We start from the raw sequence: 17,146 nt of genomic DNA, 5'->3' as shown, positions 1-17,146 counted from the left end.
CCCTTTCTTTGCCAAGCCAACCTATCTCCCCGCCCTGCACCCCCAATCAATACTCCACAGGCTGCAATACAACACCCATCCTTCCAGTCTCAGATCCACCAGGCTTCTTGTCCACTCGGGTCTTCTCCCCCCCCCCTGCACCCCGCTGGCTCTTTTCTCCCCCGTTCGCACCCAGCAGCTGTTATCCCCCCTATTCCTTCTGCGCCCTATTCCACACTGATCCACCACCACTGCAGAGGCCCTGGTCCCACCGCAGAGCCGCTACCGGCAGGCTGCTGCCTGGCCGGGGGCACAGTCTGGGGGCACCGCTGCCCGGCCCCGGGCATGGGGGGATGGCAGGGGTGGTTGGGCCAGGTCGGGCGCAGTGCGACCCGGGACAGGGCCGGCCCCTCGGGACAGGGCCATTCCCTCAGGTCAGGGCCATTCCCTCAGGACCGGGCCGGTCCCTCAGAACAGGGCCGGCCCCTCAGGACAGGGCCATTCCCTCAGGACAGGGCCGACCTCTCAGGTCAGGGCCATCCCCTCAGGTCAGGGCCATCCCCTCAGGACAGGGCCATTCCCTCAGGACAGGGCCTGCCCAGCTCCTGACCCGGCACTGCAGCGCGCTGCCAATCCTGAGGTAATTTAGACCCTTTTTTTTAATCGTAAACAGCGAAAGTACCTTAATTCTTTATTTTTTTTTTCAACGACAGGCCCTATATTAAACTTCTGGGAAGGCGCACCTCCCCTCAGCTCTCCCGGCCTCCAGCGGCCTCCGCAGGGCTAGCCCAGGCTGCCCGCAGACTCCCCCGGCGGCAGCGCAGGCCCGGGACCGCCCCCACAAGCCGGCTGGGCCCGCCCGAGGCGGCGGGCGGCGAGCGCCCCGTCCGCGAGCCATCGAATCGAGAGGCGCGGCGCGGCGATTGGCGCGCGCGGGCGGCCCCGCCCCTCCCGTCACATGACCGGTGGCCAGGGCCCCGCCGCGCCAGCTCGCCCCCGCCGCTCGCTGCCCGCCGCCGCCCGCCGCCGGCAGGATGGGGCCGCGCTCCCCCTCCGCTGCCTCCTCCGCTCTCCTCTTCCTGCTGCTGCTCGGCAGCTCCGGTGAGCGGGGCGGCGGCCGCCCCCGGGGCTGCGGGAGGTAGGGGGTGGGGGTGCAGGTGTCCCCGCGGGCGCGGGCCGCCCCTCCCGCTCCGTCGCACATGTGACGCGGTGGCGGGGGGGCTACGGGCCCGGCACGGGCCCGGCGGCGCCTCAGCCCAGCGGCGACTCCCCGGGGTCGGCCCTGCAGTGGGGACTGGGCAGCCTCACGCCGCGCTGTCACACCCGGGGGGCAGCGGGGGCTGGGGTGCGCCACGGCGGCCTGGCGGGGCCCTGTTGTTGAGGAGGCCGGGCCGACCGGGCGGCGGACGCGTGTGTTTCACCGGCGGGGCCTGGTGGTGTTTCACCGGGGGTGGCCTGGCCAGCCGGGAGCCGCGGGGGCCGGCCCTCAACGCTGCACCGCAAAACGGGCGGTGGGGGAGCGCCTCTGTCCGAGTGTCACCGAGTTACGTATCCCACAGCGATAGAAACCTTCCCAAAAATGTTCAGGGGGATGTAACGTCCCCTCCTTTGGGGCCAGAAATGGAGGCTACACGGTGAGGGCACCCCAGGCTCATTCCTTAGAGGCCGACTAGAACTGTACCATGGTGAAACAAATAGGGAGGCTCTGGCCCACAAGCAGCACTTCGTTCAAGGGTTGTGTTCGTGCTCTTCGCTGTGTCACCATAAAGCTGATGTTCTAGTTATAATGCTATTCTTTCAGTGTCTGGCAAATTGAATTCAGTCCTGAAATAATTTTCTGCTTTGTAATGAGGTCCTCTTGAGTGGTTCTAGAAAATAAAGTGAAAGCAATGTCTCAATAGCTAATGATCATACCTTCTAGGTTTTCTCCAGTCCTATGCAGTGGAAGTAGATATAAAGGATGCCTCTAATGCTACGTGCCTGTATGCAAGATGGATGATGAGTTTCTTCATAAAATACGAAACAAACAGTAGTGATTATGTAAGTATTTGGAGTCAACTTTTGTTGACAACTGTATTTTGTCCTGTGTACAAGTTTTAAGTATGCTCTTTTACTTGGTGTTTGGGTCTTTTACCTAAGGTGTTTGGGGTTTTACTACTTTTTTTTTTTTCAAGTTAGTTATTAAGTTTATTCCTACATATTCCTTTTAAAACAAAGCATAAGTTCTCAATTAATAGTACAAATAACTGAAAGTGCCCTGTTGCACTTACTTAAATGGTATACCTGTCAAACTTGATGGGTTTTGTGTTTCAGTGTAGTAATGTTCTTAGCCCAAATAGTGAATGTAAATTGCAGCTCAGCATGGTCGAGGCTTACAGCTCAGTTAGATTTGTACTTTTGTCTTGAATGTGATATGATTCTTTTCTAAGTCAGGTGTCAGGGAGACTTTTTCATAATTTTGTAGAATAACCTAAAATCATCTCACTGATCTTGTGCGAGGTTCTAACTCCAGCAGGTTTATAATGTTGTCCTGGGGAAGGACTGCTATCTGTGAAAACATTTCAAGTTATTTTTTTTTTCCTAGAAAAACACAACCTTGAATTTGTCATCCAGTGTGACACACAATGGAAGCGTCTGTGGCAATGACACACATGCTGCACTTCTGGCAGTACAGTTTGGCGAAGGTCACTCTTGGAGCATTAACTTTACAAAAACCAATGAGACTTACCAGGGGGACTTCATCACGTTTACCTACAACACTAATGATACTGCTGTATTTCCTGATGCTAAAAGAAAAGGTAATGTGCAATGCAGAATACTAGTTATAAAGCAGTTATGGCCACAAGCTTTAATTTTTTTGTAACTGACTTTGGTTGACTTTTTCAAAGTTAGAAGGTCTAATTTATCTAATGTCTTTTGTGCTATGTACAGCCTATTGTTAATCACACCTGCCTACTGGATAAGAATACAGACTAGTTGGCTTCACTGAATGTATAATTTCTTTAAGTGGAGTGAAAGGGGAGGATTAACTGAACAGCACTGATCAGTGAGGTGCTGCTAGTAGACCACAGGCATATGGAAGATTCATTTTAGTTTGCACGATGTGACCTTTCACCCAGCAAAGCAATACAGCATTAGGCATTCCATGTAATAATACTTATTAATAATAGGAAATTTTTTTTCCTTAAATAAAAACTTAAGTAAAAGGGGTCATGTTTGTAATGGCTTGTCTGGTTCTGGAAGCTTGATTACTTCTCTGCACTACTTAGCACTTCAGGTCAGGACACACAGGTAAAACAATCAAGAAAGCTTAGGATTGTTAAACTTAATTATCTCTTTATCTTTGTCTTAGGGAATTATATAAAACAGAACACTACCTATAAATGTTCTTGTAGTTCATAAGGTATTAAAATAGTTGTACTTTTTTGCAGGACCAGTTACTATTGTTGTAAAGGACACTATGAGTCCAGTTCAATTGAATAATGTCTTCGTGTGTCATAGTATTGAGTCTTTTGAAGCAGAAAACGTAACGCAGATTTTCTGGAATGTTACCGTGCAGGCTTTTGTTCAGAATGGCACAATCGGTGAAAAAGGTGAGCATTTTGATTTGTGAATGAAGTTTTTTATATCACATCCTAGTGCAGGGGGCAAAGTGCCGTAATAAAAAATCTACCAGTTCTGAGATGTGCTGTGTTGAATCGTATTCATGTAAATATCCTTTAGTATGTCTTTCCTTGTTCCTGGAAAAGTAGATTAGTAGAACAGATTTAGTAGTATATAGTAATAGAGATTGTTCCCATGCCAAGGTGGTAATCTAGTGTATTCCAGTAATTGGGGTATTAAAAATAAGCACTTCAGAGCTGCTGTTGCTGACTAGATTATTTGAGCTTCAAGGTTTTTAACTGACTGCCTTCCATTTTCAGTGGTAGCCTTTGCTTTTTCATTTAAATAGTCCAGAGCCTGTTGTCTCACCTCACAGCTCAGCTGCTCAAAAGAGATGAGCATGTTACTTTTCTACAAATGGTGTAATAGGGCTGCTGACTTTGTCTACAGCAAATACATATCATACTTCTATGACTACTTAGCTGTCTTTGTCTGTGTTTCACCTCTGTGTTCAGAGGTAAGTAGTACTGCATATACTACATGGATTTGAAACGGTGGGCATTACAGAATTTCTGAGAATAACTGATAGCTGTAAATTGTTTGGAATACTGTGCCATAGCGTTAAGTTTGAGACTTCTGACTTGGTGATTAGCAGACTCCCAGGGAGCCTAGATTTCAGCAGAGAAATTGGTGTCTGTATTGAACTGACCTCTGAGTCGTAAGACTTTAATAAAATCTCAGCACTGAAATGGTGGTTAAAATCTTTTCAGAGTCTAGATGTCCTGCTGATACACCTACTTCTGCACCTACTGTTCCACCTACTGTTGCCAATGTAACTACTGCATCTACCACCACTTTGTCACCTGCTCCAACCACTGCTCCCAAACCTGTGGAGAATCCAGACACAGGAAACTATTCTCTTAAAATTGGAAATAAAACTTGTCTTCTGGCTACTGTGGGTCTGCAGCTGAATGTTTCCCATGACAAGGTACTTCTCTTCTGTTTTACAAGAGTAGAAAGGTTGTTGTAGTTATTTGGTATGAAATCAGAGTGCAGGGTATTTGCTTTGTACGCTGCTGGCTGTCCAGAACTGCTTTAAGTATTGTACATAGCACCTCTCTGACATCAGAATAGTTTTGTGGTGTAATATTTAGCTTCAAAACCTGATGTGGATTCAGCATAACTTGTTAGTGGGAGTACCTCTAGCATCATTGGAAGCCTGGAACTTTCTTTGCTCTTAAGGCTGTTGGTCCCTGCAGATCCTGTCTTTCCCCACAGAGGGAGCCGAAGGTAGCCTGTTGTGTTAAGTCAACAAAACAAAACTTCACTGGGCAGTCTGTGTGCTTCAGTATTTACCAGCATGTAAACTTAACTTAAGTAGCCTTGGTTCAGTAGTAGCCAGGCTCAGTCTTCCTGCTGTAATCTTCATGACAAGCTCTTCTAGCCTAAGACTGCTGCGGACTGAAACTCTGTATTCCTAATGGCAGCTGAACATCTTTGATATATGTCTATATTTCAGCCTGTTCTGATCAACGTCAATCCAAAGACAACTAGCGCAGATGGTACATGTGGTAACACAACGGCGATGCTGAAATTGAATGATGGAAATAGCACGTTGATTAGTTTCACATTTGTTGTTGTAAGTAACTTCTTTTAGTTTCAACCAAGTTTCTACTTTAACAGCACTGCATGATGATTGCTCATAGTAAAATCCTTCTGTCACTTGCTGGTGGTAGGCTGTTCCCATGTAGGATGTGGAACTGGCTAGCAGGCCACCTCAAGGCAAACAGAGAATTGGGTTAAAGTAGAACATGTAAGACTGTGTTACCCTTTGTAAAGCACGTGTTCTTAAAGTTAAAAATGCAGAATTGCACACTGACAATTGGTTCTTGCTTCTTAAACAGAAAAATACAAGTGCAGGTGTACCAAAATTTTATCTGAAAGAGGTGAATGTTACGCTGCTCAACCGTCTGAACGGTTCTGGTAAGAAATAGTAACTATCTTAACACAAGCATAAGCTTTTACTCAATGTCTGTATTTATCAAATACTCCATCCCCCCCCCCCCCCCCCCCCCCGTGCTATTAATGCTTACTGTTACTTCCTACTTTAAGTCTTTGAAATTAGGGAAGAAAGTAATAAGCAGAAAAGGCCGTAGGAGTTACTTTAAACAGCAGTGTGGGTTCATTCTCTTTTCCTGAAAATTCTGTTAATGGGGTCCCTATAAATTAAGAGGGTTTCCTTATAACTGTTTTCAGTAACATAATTTTTGAGGTGTGAAATACAGTTGTACTAACTCTGGAGCTTTTTGTTTTTCTTAAACCAGCTATTGTCTTTTTGACTGAGGATGCTGCTCTATCTTCCAACCGTTTCTATTTAACTCTCACTGGGAAAAGAGACCAGTCCTTCAAAAACTAAAAAAAACCCCAACAAACAAACCCCCCAGAAAAACAAACAAAAAAAAAACCCAAACAAAGCCCTATGCTTTTGACTTGGAAGAAAGTATGCTGTAAGTTGCTTGTCATGGCTGCTGCAGTTAAAAGGCTACTAAAGCTAAAATCCTTGTAACTCTGTGATGTTGGGATGAGTGGAGCTACAAGGAAAGCCTAATGTCATGTCTATATGAAGCATAGGTTACTGCTAAGTACTGTGTAACTTCAGGGCATGACTTCTGGTTAAACAGATAAATCACACTTCAGACTACCTTGTTTTTCAGAGCAGTCAGTGATGAAAATTGGCCCCTCTAGATTCAGCTCTTTAGTCTTATGATTGTATTAGCAACTCTCTTGCATTCAAAGTGGGCATGCAAGTTTCCTTATTTTTTTTTCCTCCTTTCTTTAGTCATTTCAAGTGCAGATAACAACAATTTCAGCAAGTGGGATGCTTTCCTTGGTAGTTCTTACATGTGCCGGAAAGAGCAAACTCTTGAAATTAGTGATGATATTCAAATACATACTTTTAATCTATGGATTCAGCCATTCCTTGTGAAGGCAAATAAGTTCTCTACAGGTAAGAGTTCTTTTTTTTCTTAATTCTTGTAATGCTAGCAAAATTCTTATGTGCTGAAAAGCACCAGTGTTGGGCACAAGCACTTTATTTTTGAAGCTCTTGTTCCATTGTTTGTTTTTTGACACATGGAATGAAGAGAAGTTCCGAGACTGACTTGAAAGTTAAGGAAAGCTTTGTATTCACTTCAAAAAATGTCTGCTAGGTATGCTGATTCTCCTTCATAAAACTTGAAGGAGCTAGAGACACTGAAAAGGAACATAATAAGCATTACCTTGCAGAATTAATTAGAAGTTATCTGATACCATTTTGACATACAGCTTTTTGTAGCTCAAATGTATAAGAAAATGGGACAAAACTTCAGCAGAAGTGTACTTTGGTAATACAGTTAGATGTTTTGTTTCTTTTTTCCTGACAGTCAAAGGAACGGGGGGGGGGGAGGCATGAACTGGCCAAGCTTCCTTCAGAAGCAGTCCTGAATATCCAGAAGTAAAGAAAGATTCTAAAAATGTTTGTTTGCTGCATTGTCCTGGTCTTCTCTGGGGAAAACTGGAATGGCTTAAATGACCCCTCTCTTAATCTTTAGTGTAACCTGGTCTTTGTACTTACTGATAATACTTTTAGCGGTCTTACCAGACTAGGCTAATCTGCAGACAAATAGATCGGGTGCAGGTTTTGAAACAGCTTTTTGTAGGCAGAGAGAAGTCCCCAAATGTATGCAGGGTAAACGGTGTTTATCACAATACATTCTAAAGAGTTAGGGTCCCATTTAACTGTGGTGTTCAATTTGCAGCTAGTTTCCTTCTAATTATAGCCTTTTCTTGTTACCAAACCTAGGTCACTTTATTTTTAATGAATAAAAGCACCAGACTTGCCTTAAATATGAAATAGATAAGCCTTGTTCTGTCTTAAAAGCAGAATGCCTACTCCTTTGTCTAGTACAGATCTTGCACACCTGAAAATTTGTACACCATTAGCTTATTCTAGTTTATCAAATGTTCCAAGTGATTATAATGCTTAATACGTGCTAGACTTACACGAGACCTCTGTAATTCTTTCTCTCTTAAAGATGTAATAAAACTTGATTTTTTGAACACCCTGGTACTAAGGGAAACAGATTTTTATAGCACACTTGGCAAGTATTCTGTCTTTATTTATTCCTTGTTGCAACCTTTTTCTCATCTACAGCCCAGGAGTGTTCGCTGGATGATGACAGCATTCTAATCCCAATTGTAGTTGGTGCTGCACTTGCTGGCTTGATTGCCATTATAGTGGTTGCTTATGTAATTGGCAGAAGAAAAAGCTATGCTGGATATCAAACTTTGTGAATCTAAATGTGATTCCTGTTCTGATTTCACTTTTAACAAAGCAAGTGCAAGTTCTGAAGTCCCCAAAAGACGCAATACCTAGGAGTAATTACTAGCCGCAGGTAATTGGAGTTAAGAAACAAAGAGAGAATGTTTATCTCAGATGAAGCAGCGCTACGTTTTTAGTTTTCCTGCTCTGAGAAGACAACATGGGTTTCATAGCTGTTTTGAAGATGTCAAATACTGGATAAATTGCTAGGCTAAGGATTTTATCTTGCAAAAACCCTAAAGTGTTAAGGAATTATTTCTGCATTTTAAAAATCATAGCCTGAAACAAGAACACATTTTAAACTGATGTGCATTGGGCAACTCCCAGAATAGCATAGAATTTGTACTTGCTTCTCTCCTCTGCGTTCCTTAGTTGTTGTCATAATTGTGGGTTAAGCTGGCAGTGTTAGTCACTATGTTGACTTGTATAGTATTTAACAAGGATTGTACGATGCCCAGTAACAACTCTGTTTTTCATAGAATTGAACTTCAGGCTGGTGATTAAATGATCTTTTGAAGTGGCAGCAGTAAGTTACTTAGCTTTGACAGAGTTTGAGTAGTTTACTCCTGCCTCAGTGTCGTTTCAGGAATCATTCATATACCCTGACTGTACAAACAAAATGGGTAACCTGTACTTGCCAAATGGTAGATACAGAGGAAGACTTCAGTGCCGTTTTCAAATGCTTTCAAAAAAAGAATTTACTGTTAGGCACTGAATTCTTCATTGCTTACTATACCTTGGCAATCATCTAAAATACTCAACTGAGGTAGTGTTCTGCTAAATTAATGCAAGGTTTTTTGCTGGCATCAGTTTAAAGGGAATAACCTTTCTAAATATTCCAGAACTTTAAAGTGCACTTAACTTTATATCCTACTCTGCACAGAACTAGTCTGTCTTGTTGCTTTGAATGACCATTGTTTAAAAAAATGCTTTTGTTTAATGAGCCAGTATCTGTTGTTACAGCTTGAGCTGTCTTTAAATCTTCATCTTGGATGGTTCTCTGCTGATCAAAATTCACATTATAACTGCCTGCCATTGGCATTCTGAATGATTAATGTACTTTATGTTTGATTGTTTGCTGTGTAGCATTTATTAATGTTAAGAATGCAAAAGCCAAATGAGTCTGAGATGGACCCATAACACCTGTTTTTCCTTGCTGTATGGAAAGGATAACTAGCTTAAGTGCAGCACGACCGGACTGTTCTTAAACTGCAGCTCTATAGAGACTTAACCTTTGCTGCACTACTTTTTTCTGGCCTCCTTGTGCTGTAATACATAGTTTTTACTGCATGGAAAAAAAAAAGTCTTTTAGACTTTTAGGTAAGTGTGGCTTTTTTTGCATATGTCATAACATGAGCTGCCTAAACTAGTTATTTAATGAACATAACATTGTTTCCCCCTTTAGAATGAGTTTACTCTGCATCAAAGCTGGTTTAGTGTTTTATTAGTGTTTTCTAGGGTTGTAGAGATGTCTGTGGCATGTTTGTATACAAATCATAAAATACACTTTCAATAATTATTTTTTTTTGTAAAAACAGTTTTCTCTTGACACTAGCCAAGGAAGCAAGTATGGGTGGATAATGCTTACTATAGCTTGTAGTCTACAGCTTGAATTTTGCATCAGTTACTGAAATTCATTTTAACGAAAGTTGGGAACTACTTTAAGTTTAATCCTGAAACAGGCTTCAAGACTTAACATTTTAATTAAAAAAAATTAAAAAAAATGGATCTAACGACTTTGGTATTACTATAGCTCAAATGCAGAAGTTCAGATAAATTTTTAGCACTTCTGTGACTGATGTTCAGTGGCACCAGTTACACTTGCATTTCTGTTAAGGAGTAGTTACCATGCTGTATTCATCTGACCATGCAAATTTTTGCTGTGCAGTTTCTAAGTGACAATATAGAAGATGAGTGCAAACTGTTCCCAAAATTCAACAGTACTGGAAGTATCTTTGGAAAAACCTGCTACTTAATCTTCATTTACAAGTATATTGGCTAAGAGATTAAAGTACTCCTAGACTGATGTGCAGATAACTGGTTTAAAAAAAACCAAACAATAATCTCAAGTTTCACCTGACTGCCTGTTGTTATAAAACCACTAGTTTTCCTGTATGTATTGCACCGTAGGGAACTGTCAACCTGTTCAATATGTGCTCTAAATAATAAAGATTGTTCTATTTCTTAAGGAAACCTGTTCACATTTTTTTTTTAACTAATTTGAAAACAGACATCTTGTACTGTCTTTTTTTTTTTAAAAAAAAATAAACTAAATGAGTAAGGTCAACTTTGAATCAGTCTATATCTGAGATCCTGTTACACAGCTGGTGAAGGCACTCCTCAAAGAGTCCTCTGTCTTAATGCTTTGTTTTGTAGCATATTGTGAATTGTGCTTGGGTACAATCCACTAGCAGAAGACAGCTTGGGAACTAATGGAGACACTGTACATCTGGTTCATCATTAGAAATTTGCTTGTAAAGGTTTTTGTCAGTTGTAGTTCCCTCCAGACCAGGTGTTTTTGATTGATTTTGCTAGTCATTTGAAATGGGTGTACAGCTGTGAACGGTTCAGTTTCTTCTAGCAGTTGTCTTGGAAAAAGAAATACGTCTCTACATTCAACAGAAGTGTTTAGGGAGTCTTCTGGGAATTGGTTAGTAGCTTCATCCTTTATGGTAGAAGCTCTGATGCTGTCTGTGCTGCCAGTTCTTCTGGTAACAGTACTACTATATACTACTTGTCTGTATCGAGAGGCACTGCTCTTCCCTTTACCATACCTCTTTCTGCCCTGTCCTGTGAACTCTGGTCATAGGACAAGAGGAAAAAGATGCAGTCTAATCAGATATCATCTTCTTGAGTCTAGCCTGAACTGCTTATATAATCACTGTTAAAGCTCCCTTCTTATCTGCTACACAAAGTCAAAGTAACGTTAGCACCTTGCTGAAGTGTCAGCTGAAGCTTTTTTAACGTGAAGAAACACACAAATATTTTTGTAGGCTCTTCTTAAAAAGTTCAACAGTGGAGTTCCTAAGGATGCAAATCTGTCTAAAGTAAAATTAAACTACAATGGGATTGCAGGCATCAAATTCTGTCAAATTGTTAGTACAAGTCAGTCTGTAAGAGTGTGACAAAACTCTGAACAAGCAGGAGTTGCTGTTGTCCTGTAGTAAGTGTAAAGACTGGGGGGTGGGGGGTGGTGTATGTCAAAGCATTACTGTTTTTACTGTAATTGTCTTGTTTGTCTGTCTATATTGTTGGCTGTTCTGGAGACTTGCAATATCTAGACACTGGAAGACTGGACTTTGTGGTATACAGTAATGTTAAATCTACAGTAATAGGCAGAGACGTGCTTTTCCAGAAAGTGCATCCTGGAGCTGTGAGTCTGTTAGTTACGATGTTTGGGAAGGGGAGCTATTGCTCTTGTATTTTGGGGAGGGGAAAGAGGGGTCAGTGTTTTGCGGATGACTGAATGATGCTCTGCTGGGGAAAGGCATACCTTTGAAGCAATTGGAGGGAGATCATAGTGTTAAATACTTCTACTTAAATACATTTCTATTTCAGACTTGCCCTTTTTCTGTTCAGCTGAAGATTGCAGCCCAGAGGTAGACAACTTCATTGTACCCGTAGCAGTAGGAGCAGCTTTGGGAAGATGATTTGTCCTAGTGCTTGCTGTGTTGGTTACAAGAAATGCTGTAATATTGGGTAGGAATAGTTTTAAAATGAGCAAGTTTAAGTCCTGTTTTTTTTAAAATTGAACTCAAAGGGCTGCTTGTTTGCTGAGTCAGGCAAAAGTTTGTTAAAAACAAGCCTGGTTAAGCAAGTGATGCAGAGTGTGTTGTCATAGGTTCAAACATAAACTAACAACTTTGACTATGAACTAGAACATATTCTGTTGATGAATTAATTTCAGTTCTTCTAAAATACACTTTAAATTTCAGAATAGTAAAGAGGTGCAGTGGCATTATATGAGTGAAAATAGTTTCGTTCTGTTTTGTAAAAATAGCATTAACTTGTGTGCGCTTGTGGATGTTGAGTGTTAATGTATATAATCTATCCTAGACTGTGGTTTGTTTTGATTACTGTTGACTGTGCCTTATATACAGTTTACTAAATATTAAAATTATGCTCTAAGATACCAAGATTTCTGATCTTGTAGCGTAAAGATGCCATGCTAGTACTCCTCAAAAGAAGCTTTTCCAGCCAATGAACACCTTTTTTAAAATCTATTTATTTTAAATTTACCACAGTGTTCTCTATTGTATAGCACATACCAATAAAAAAAAAATGGGGCTATCAGTTGCATCTCATGATTGGAATTAAAAGGAAAGCTAGCTTTTATACTGAGGCTACAAATGCTGGGGGCCAAGATTCTTTTTTAATTTTGAATGGAGACGCATTCAACCAAATAGCATTGACAAAGCTATTCCTCCTGGCCTGAGCGTGGAGTCTGCTTGTCATGATATACTGCTACAACGTTCTGCATGTGAAGACACTTCTCTGAGGCATCTAACCATTGTACAGTAACAGTGCATGCATAGATGCGTGCAGCAAACTGGAGAGAGGTAAAGGATGAAATGTCCCTGGTGTGAAACTAAACCTTTTTTATCCTGGGAATTCCTTGTAACAGTGAAGCAGTGTGATGTATTTTGCAGCAATCTCCTTCCTTTGAAGAAGAGAAAGGGCATTTGCCACTGCCTGCTGGGCACCTTTCATCCTTAGCAGATTCCATCCTGTTTAGTGTTAATGACCCATTATCCAGCATGCAGTAGTTAAATTGTGTATGTTGATCTTTGGTGAACAAAGATGATTAAACATCAAATGCAGTTATCTTTTTAAGATGTTTAAATGCCTTTTCAGTAGTCAGAATATTTTGAAATAGCTTGTTGTATAAGGTCCATATTTCCTTTCCTCTTGTCTTTTCCTCCCAAGTGTTACTCTGTGTGGCAGTAGGTGCCTTCAGATTGTGGGTGCCAAACCGTGTGGTGTTTTCTTTCCCCTTGGCTGAAGGTTTTGTATAGCCTTCGGGGGGAGCAGGGGTGTACTGGGCTGTAGAGAGCTAAATTGAGCTAGTAAATCCTCCCTAACTAAGGCTGACAGAGGCTGATGTGGTTTAAATACTCGTTAATAGCTGCTAACTTTTGCTAAAGCATTGGATTGTGTGCATGACCCTTACTCCGCTCTAATATAAACTAAAGCAAAAAGTTTTATAAGGAGCTCTGCTTTATTAAAGGCATGTAAGTCAAGCACCCTTACCGTGCTGAAGCAGTACACAGACGCTGTGTCATATCTTGCTAAACATCTTGTCTCAGCACCACACCAGTGGAGCTCTGCCCTCTCTACAGATGAGAAGAATGCCAAGCCCTGCCTCTGTGTCAGAGTTTGAAGTCAGGTCCCAGTGTGGCTTGCTAATCCTTGCATGTTTGTATCAGCAAGGAGTTCTTTGTGTTTTACAACCTGTGTATCTAAAATCACTGCAGCATTACAGCTCTCTTTTTCTCCTGTGTTGATTTCAGTAAGGTCTGCATGGTTGTCAGCTGAAACTGATAACCCTTCCCTTGTGTTTTTGGGTGGGCAGCTTTATTTTCAATCAAGAGAGAGCCTTTCAGTGTTTTCTGCTTGGTGCTTTCAGCATATGTCTCTTGTAGTGTTGAGTAGGTTTCTCCTTTGGTTTGCTGTCTGTTACTTTGTACCTAGAACCTAGAGAAGTGCTGGTGACCAGGGTTTGGGAAATCACTTGGAAAAGTAGTAATATATGGTCTGTCTGCCTGTGCTGCTACACTTCTGTAACTGAGCTGTGAGCAGCAAATGCCTGTTCAGGCTGCTGTTGTGTCCTCACGTTCCTGATCAGTGGACTGCTCGCTAGAGGAAGATGGAATTAAACATACAAATTGGAAGTAGGGCGTCACCGATACAAGTGATGCGTGTGCTATATATGTCTATCTTTCTATCAATTCTTCACTCAATACTGATTTTACTGTAGATGCATTATTGTATCCAGTACAGCATAAGTTCTCAAAAATGTCTGTTTGCTCCTTGCTTGCTTTGGTTTCTAATGCTGGATTTCCTTTACTAATTTATTCTCCCTTGCTTTTTTTTTTGTTTTTCTTCTTTCTGCAGCTGAAGAGTGTTTTGCTGATTCTGACCTGAACTTTCTTATTCCCATCGCAGTGGGCATGGCACTTGGCTTCCTTATCATTCTTGTCTTTATATCTTATATCATTGGAAGAAGAAAAAGTCGTACTGGCTATCAGTCTGTATAATCTCTTAATTCCATCTCTGTTGCCACCTTTCCTGCTTTTCTCCTTTTCCCAGATTCCCTGATTTGCCCCTTTAAAAATAAGAAAAATTAATTAATAGTTTCTTTATTAAAAAAAACAACAAAAAACTACTTAATGACAGAACAATGTGCCATAAGTCTGAAGATGAGTTGCAGAATTACTTGAAACTACTGTACGATTTTGAAGTGTTCTGAGGACCATAGAATTGAGTAGGGTTGATGCGTGTCCACATGAGAAATGTGTGCTTGAGTAAAGAAAAAATCTGTGAAACTTTTTATTTCTGTTGTTTCATCTTTTTACACAAGAAAACTTCTAGTTGCATACAGCTTATCTTGGATACTGCTGAAGCCAGAACCATAATTAAAGGTGTGAATGCTATGTCAGAAGGGACTTGTACATGCTATGGGAAAATGAATACCAAGCTCTTAACAGACTTCTGTGGGGAATTTGGCATGTGGCTGTCGTCTTTTTTTCATTAGCAGCTTGTTCTTATGAATTGGTCTGAATTTCCTCTTCCTTCTGAATGTAAAGGTAGTACCTGATCTCTTTAATACTAACGTAGTATGAGAAGAACATCTGATTCTTCTAGCAAATTAATTCGTTTAACATCAGTATGGAGAAGTTGACTGCTAACAGATGTTAAATAGCCTTGCACTAGCACGATGTCTTTACTGTCTTCATTCACCAAGTTAAGGCTCAGTCCTGGAGAACTTCCACTAAGAAAAGCCAACAGTCCGCTGAAGGAAATGTGTCCTGTGCTATTTTCTTGACTGTGTTTTCCCTCTTGTTCTGAGCTCAACTGTGGAATGAGGGCGGGAGGCTGGAATTTCGCTGGCTGCCGTTTGTCTCAGCTTTGGTTGTGTGCGCATAAAGGAGCTACACAGCGAGTTGCTACTCAGCCACGTGAGGCTTAAAGACCGCCTAAGAACACGGATTGTTCAGAGATCCCTGCCGTTCCTTTGTCCAGCTTTCATGGGCTGACAGGGAGCACCGAAAAGCTGTCATCTAGGCATGCAAGTGGAGATAGAAACCCAGTCTGTTTTGATAGGATTAATCTGCTTTTAATCTAATTATTGCTCTCTCTCAAACAACAGTTGAATAGGGTAAGAGCACAAAATTTCTGGCATGAGGAATGCTGATCGTAAAGCAGAAACTAATATATATCTATATGTAGTGAAGAAAGTGACTTCCAAAGGAGTAAGAGCACCTGGCTTGTTTGAAGATGCTTTCTTTGTTGTTAATGCCATACCTTTTGCAATTCGAAGTTCCCTATTTAAACTGTACCAAAACAGAAGCTAGTTGTTTGTGGTTGTATGCTGCTTCGTTCCCATCAGGTTCATGTTGGTAGGGTGAAAGAAGCCTCTTGCTCTTCCAGCCTCTTCGGTCCATCTTGGTAAAAGCCTTCTGCAGCTAGTAAACCCTGCGTTCCGGCTGAGGGATGGCTCAAGAGCTGCCAGGTCTGCAGAGGGCTACTGATGGACATGGAGTTACTGTCCTCTGCAGCAGGTGTTTACTAAAGCTGCTGTAATATTTAATCTTTGTGCATTGAGCCTGTATCTATGTTGTAGGGAAAGCACCTTCAATAATTCACATACACAAAAGAGATGGTCAACACTGATGTTTAAGTAACTCACAATAGCTATATATGCAGGGAAGGGAGATTGCTAAACAGTTAGTTTTGATGTTTGAGAAATACCTGTATGTTCAGTTATTCTTGTCCTCACTGTGACCAAAGACAAGCTTTACCTGAATCTGACAGAACTGATTTTTGTACCACAAATGGCCTCTTGAACCAAGTTGTCTACTTCTAGGAGTGTAACTTAATGCTGCTGAGTCTGACTTTGTGCTCTGGTTCTGGTTGTCTTGGTCTTTTGTGTTGTACCTTTGCTCTCGCATTACTTGCTCTCCCAGCCAGAGTGGAAGATGGAGAATTTTTTTGAGACTGGCAGCTTCTCAGTAACAAGCACATGCTTGTTAGTGTGCTGCTTTTCTCTGCTGCCAGCAGATGGATTCCATCTACGGTTTCATGCTCAGATTGCAGATCAAAGTATTTTGCATCACTTTTGCTAGGTTATTTTAGTAAATTGTGGTAATTTCCTAGATCCACACATATGTAGATATATTTTATATATACATATAAAGTAATATTTTGGGCTTCAATAGAAGTCAGAAATTGAACCGGCACTTTAAGGTTGTTGCAGCATGAAGTGGTGTATACAATTCTCCAGATATTGAAATGACTGTACAAATATGCTGAAAGTAGAATATGTGTATGGAAAATAAACTACAGTGTTTATAAAGCTTTGTTTTAGTGTAAGTAGACATGCATGCCATTTCTGAGAGCTTTTCCAACGGGATTGTCAGCGTGCCTGGATCTGGATGTTGGTGGGAAAAAGGAAACTTCTGCTTCTAAGCTGTTCATGCAGTTATATCTGAATTAGTTTATCTATCTTTGTTGATTGGATCAAAGCGTGGGTCCAGCATCTGTTAAGGGACTGGCTGCTTTATGCATCCTTCCACTAGGCAGGTAGGGAATAGCAGTAAGCAAAGTTTTGTCCTGTTGCAAGCTGGAGAGCTGTTAATTCCATGGCCTGAAGCATGAAGGGTTTGGGTTTAAAAGAGCTAAAGCAATCGGCAGGTGGGGAAATGTTTGTGGGTTTAACTTATTTCTGATGTCAAAGGAAGAGCCGCTACCACAGCAGCATCTTTCTTGGCAGAAGCCGGTTTCTGTGCCCTTTCAGGTGGGCCGTGCAGGCAGTGATTGCGTTGCCCTAGTTCTGTCAGCGTCATATGAATAATCACATCTGAGCAAAATTAGTTCCTAAATTTCCTCTGGTTCAGGTTTTTAACAGTTCTTAATAAATAGCTTTTGCCTGATAGTTGTCTGTGGCGCTGAGTGGATAGTGGGTCTTGTACTGGGCTTCTGAAC

At 41.7% G+C, this 17,146-nt stretch overlaps 1 protein-coding gene across 2 annotated transcripts; it reads left to right on the top strand.

The window, feature by feature from the left end:
* The first annotated feature begins 922 nt into the window (after nucleotides 1–922).
* On the top strand, nucleotides 923–17,122 carry LAMP2 (lysosomal associated membrane protein 2). 2 transcript variants are annotated; one of them, XM_080365782.1, is made up of 9 exons: nucleotides 923–1,080; nucleotides 1,901–2,019; nucleotides 2,564–2,777; nucleotides 3,411–3,572; nucleotides 4,353–4,570; nucleotides 5,102–5,221; nucleotides 5,487–5,565; nucleotides 6,422–6,589; nucleotides 14,057–17,122. In XM_080365782.1, exons 1-9 carry the CDS (start codon nucleotides 1,014–1,016, stop codon nucleotides 14,197–14,199), a joined length of 1,290 nt encoding a protein of 429 aa, XP_080221908.1. In that variant the 5' UTR covers nucleotides 923–1,013; the 3' UTR covers nucleotides 14,200–17,122. The 2 variants fall into 2 exon arrangements, with proteins under 2 accessions (XP_080221908.1, XP_080221909.1); XM_080365783.1 differs by lacking the exon at nucleotides 14,057–17,122 and adding an exon at nucleotides 7,775–10,135.
* Nucleotides 17,123–17,146: the final 24 nt, after the last annotated feature.

The sequence above is a fragment of the Falco punctatus genome (genome assembly GCF_963210335.1).
Source record: "Falco punctatus genome assembly, chromosome: 15".
In the NCBI taxonomy this organism is placed as follows: domain Eukaryota; kingdom Metazoa; phylum Chordata; class Aves; order Falconiformes; family Falconidae; genus Falco; species Falco punctatus.
This window is presented reverse-complemented; position numbering and strand designations above follow the sequence as displayed.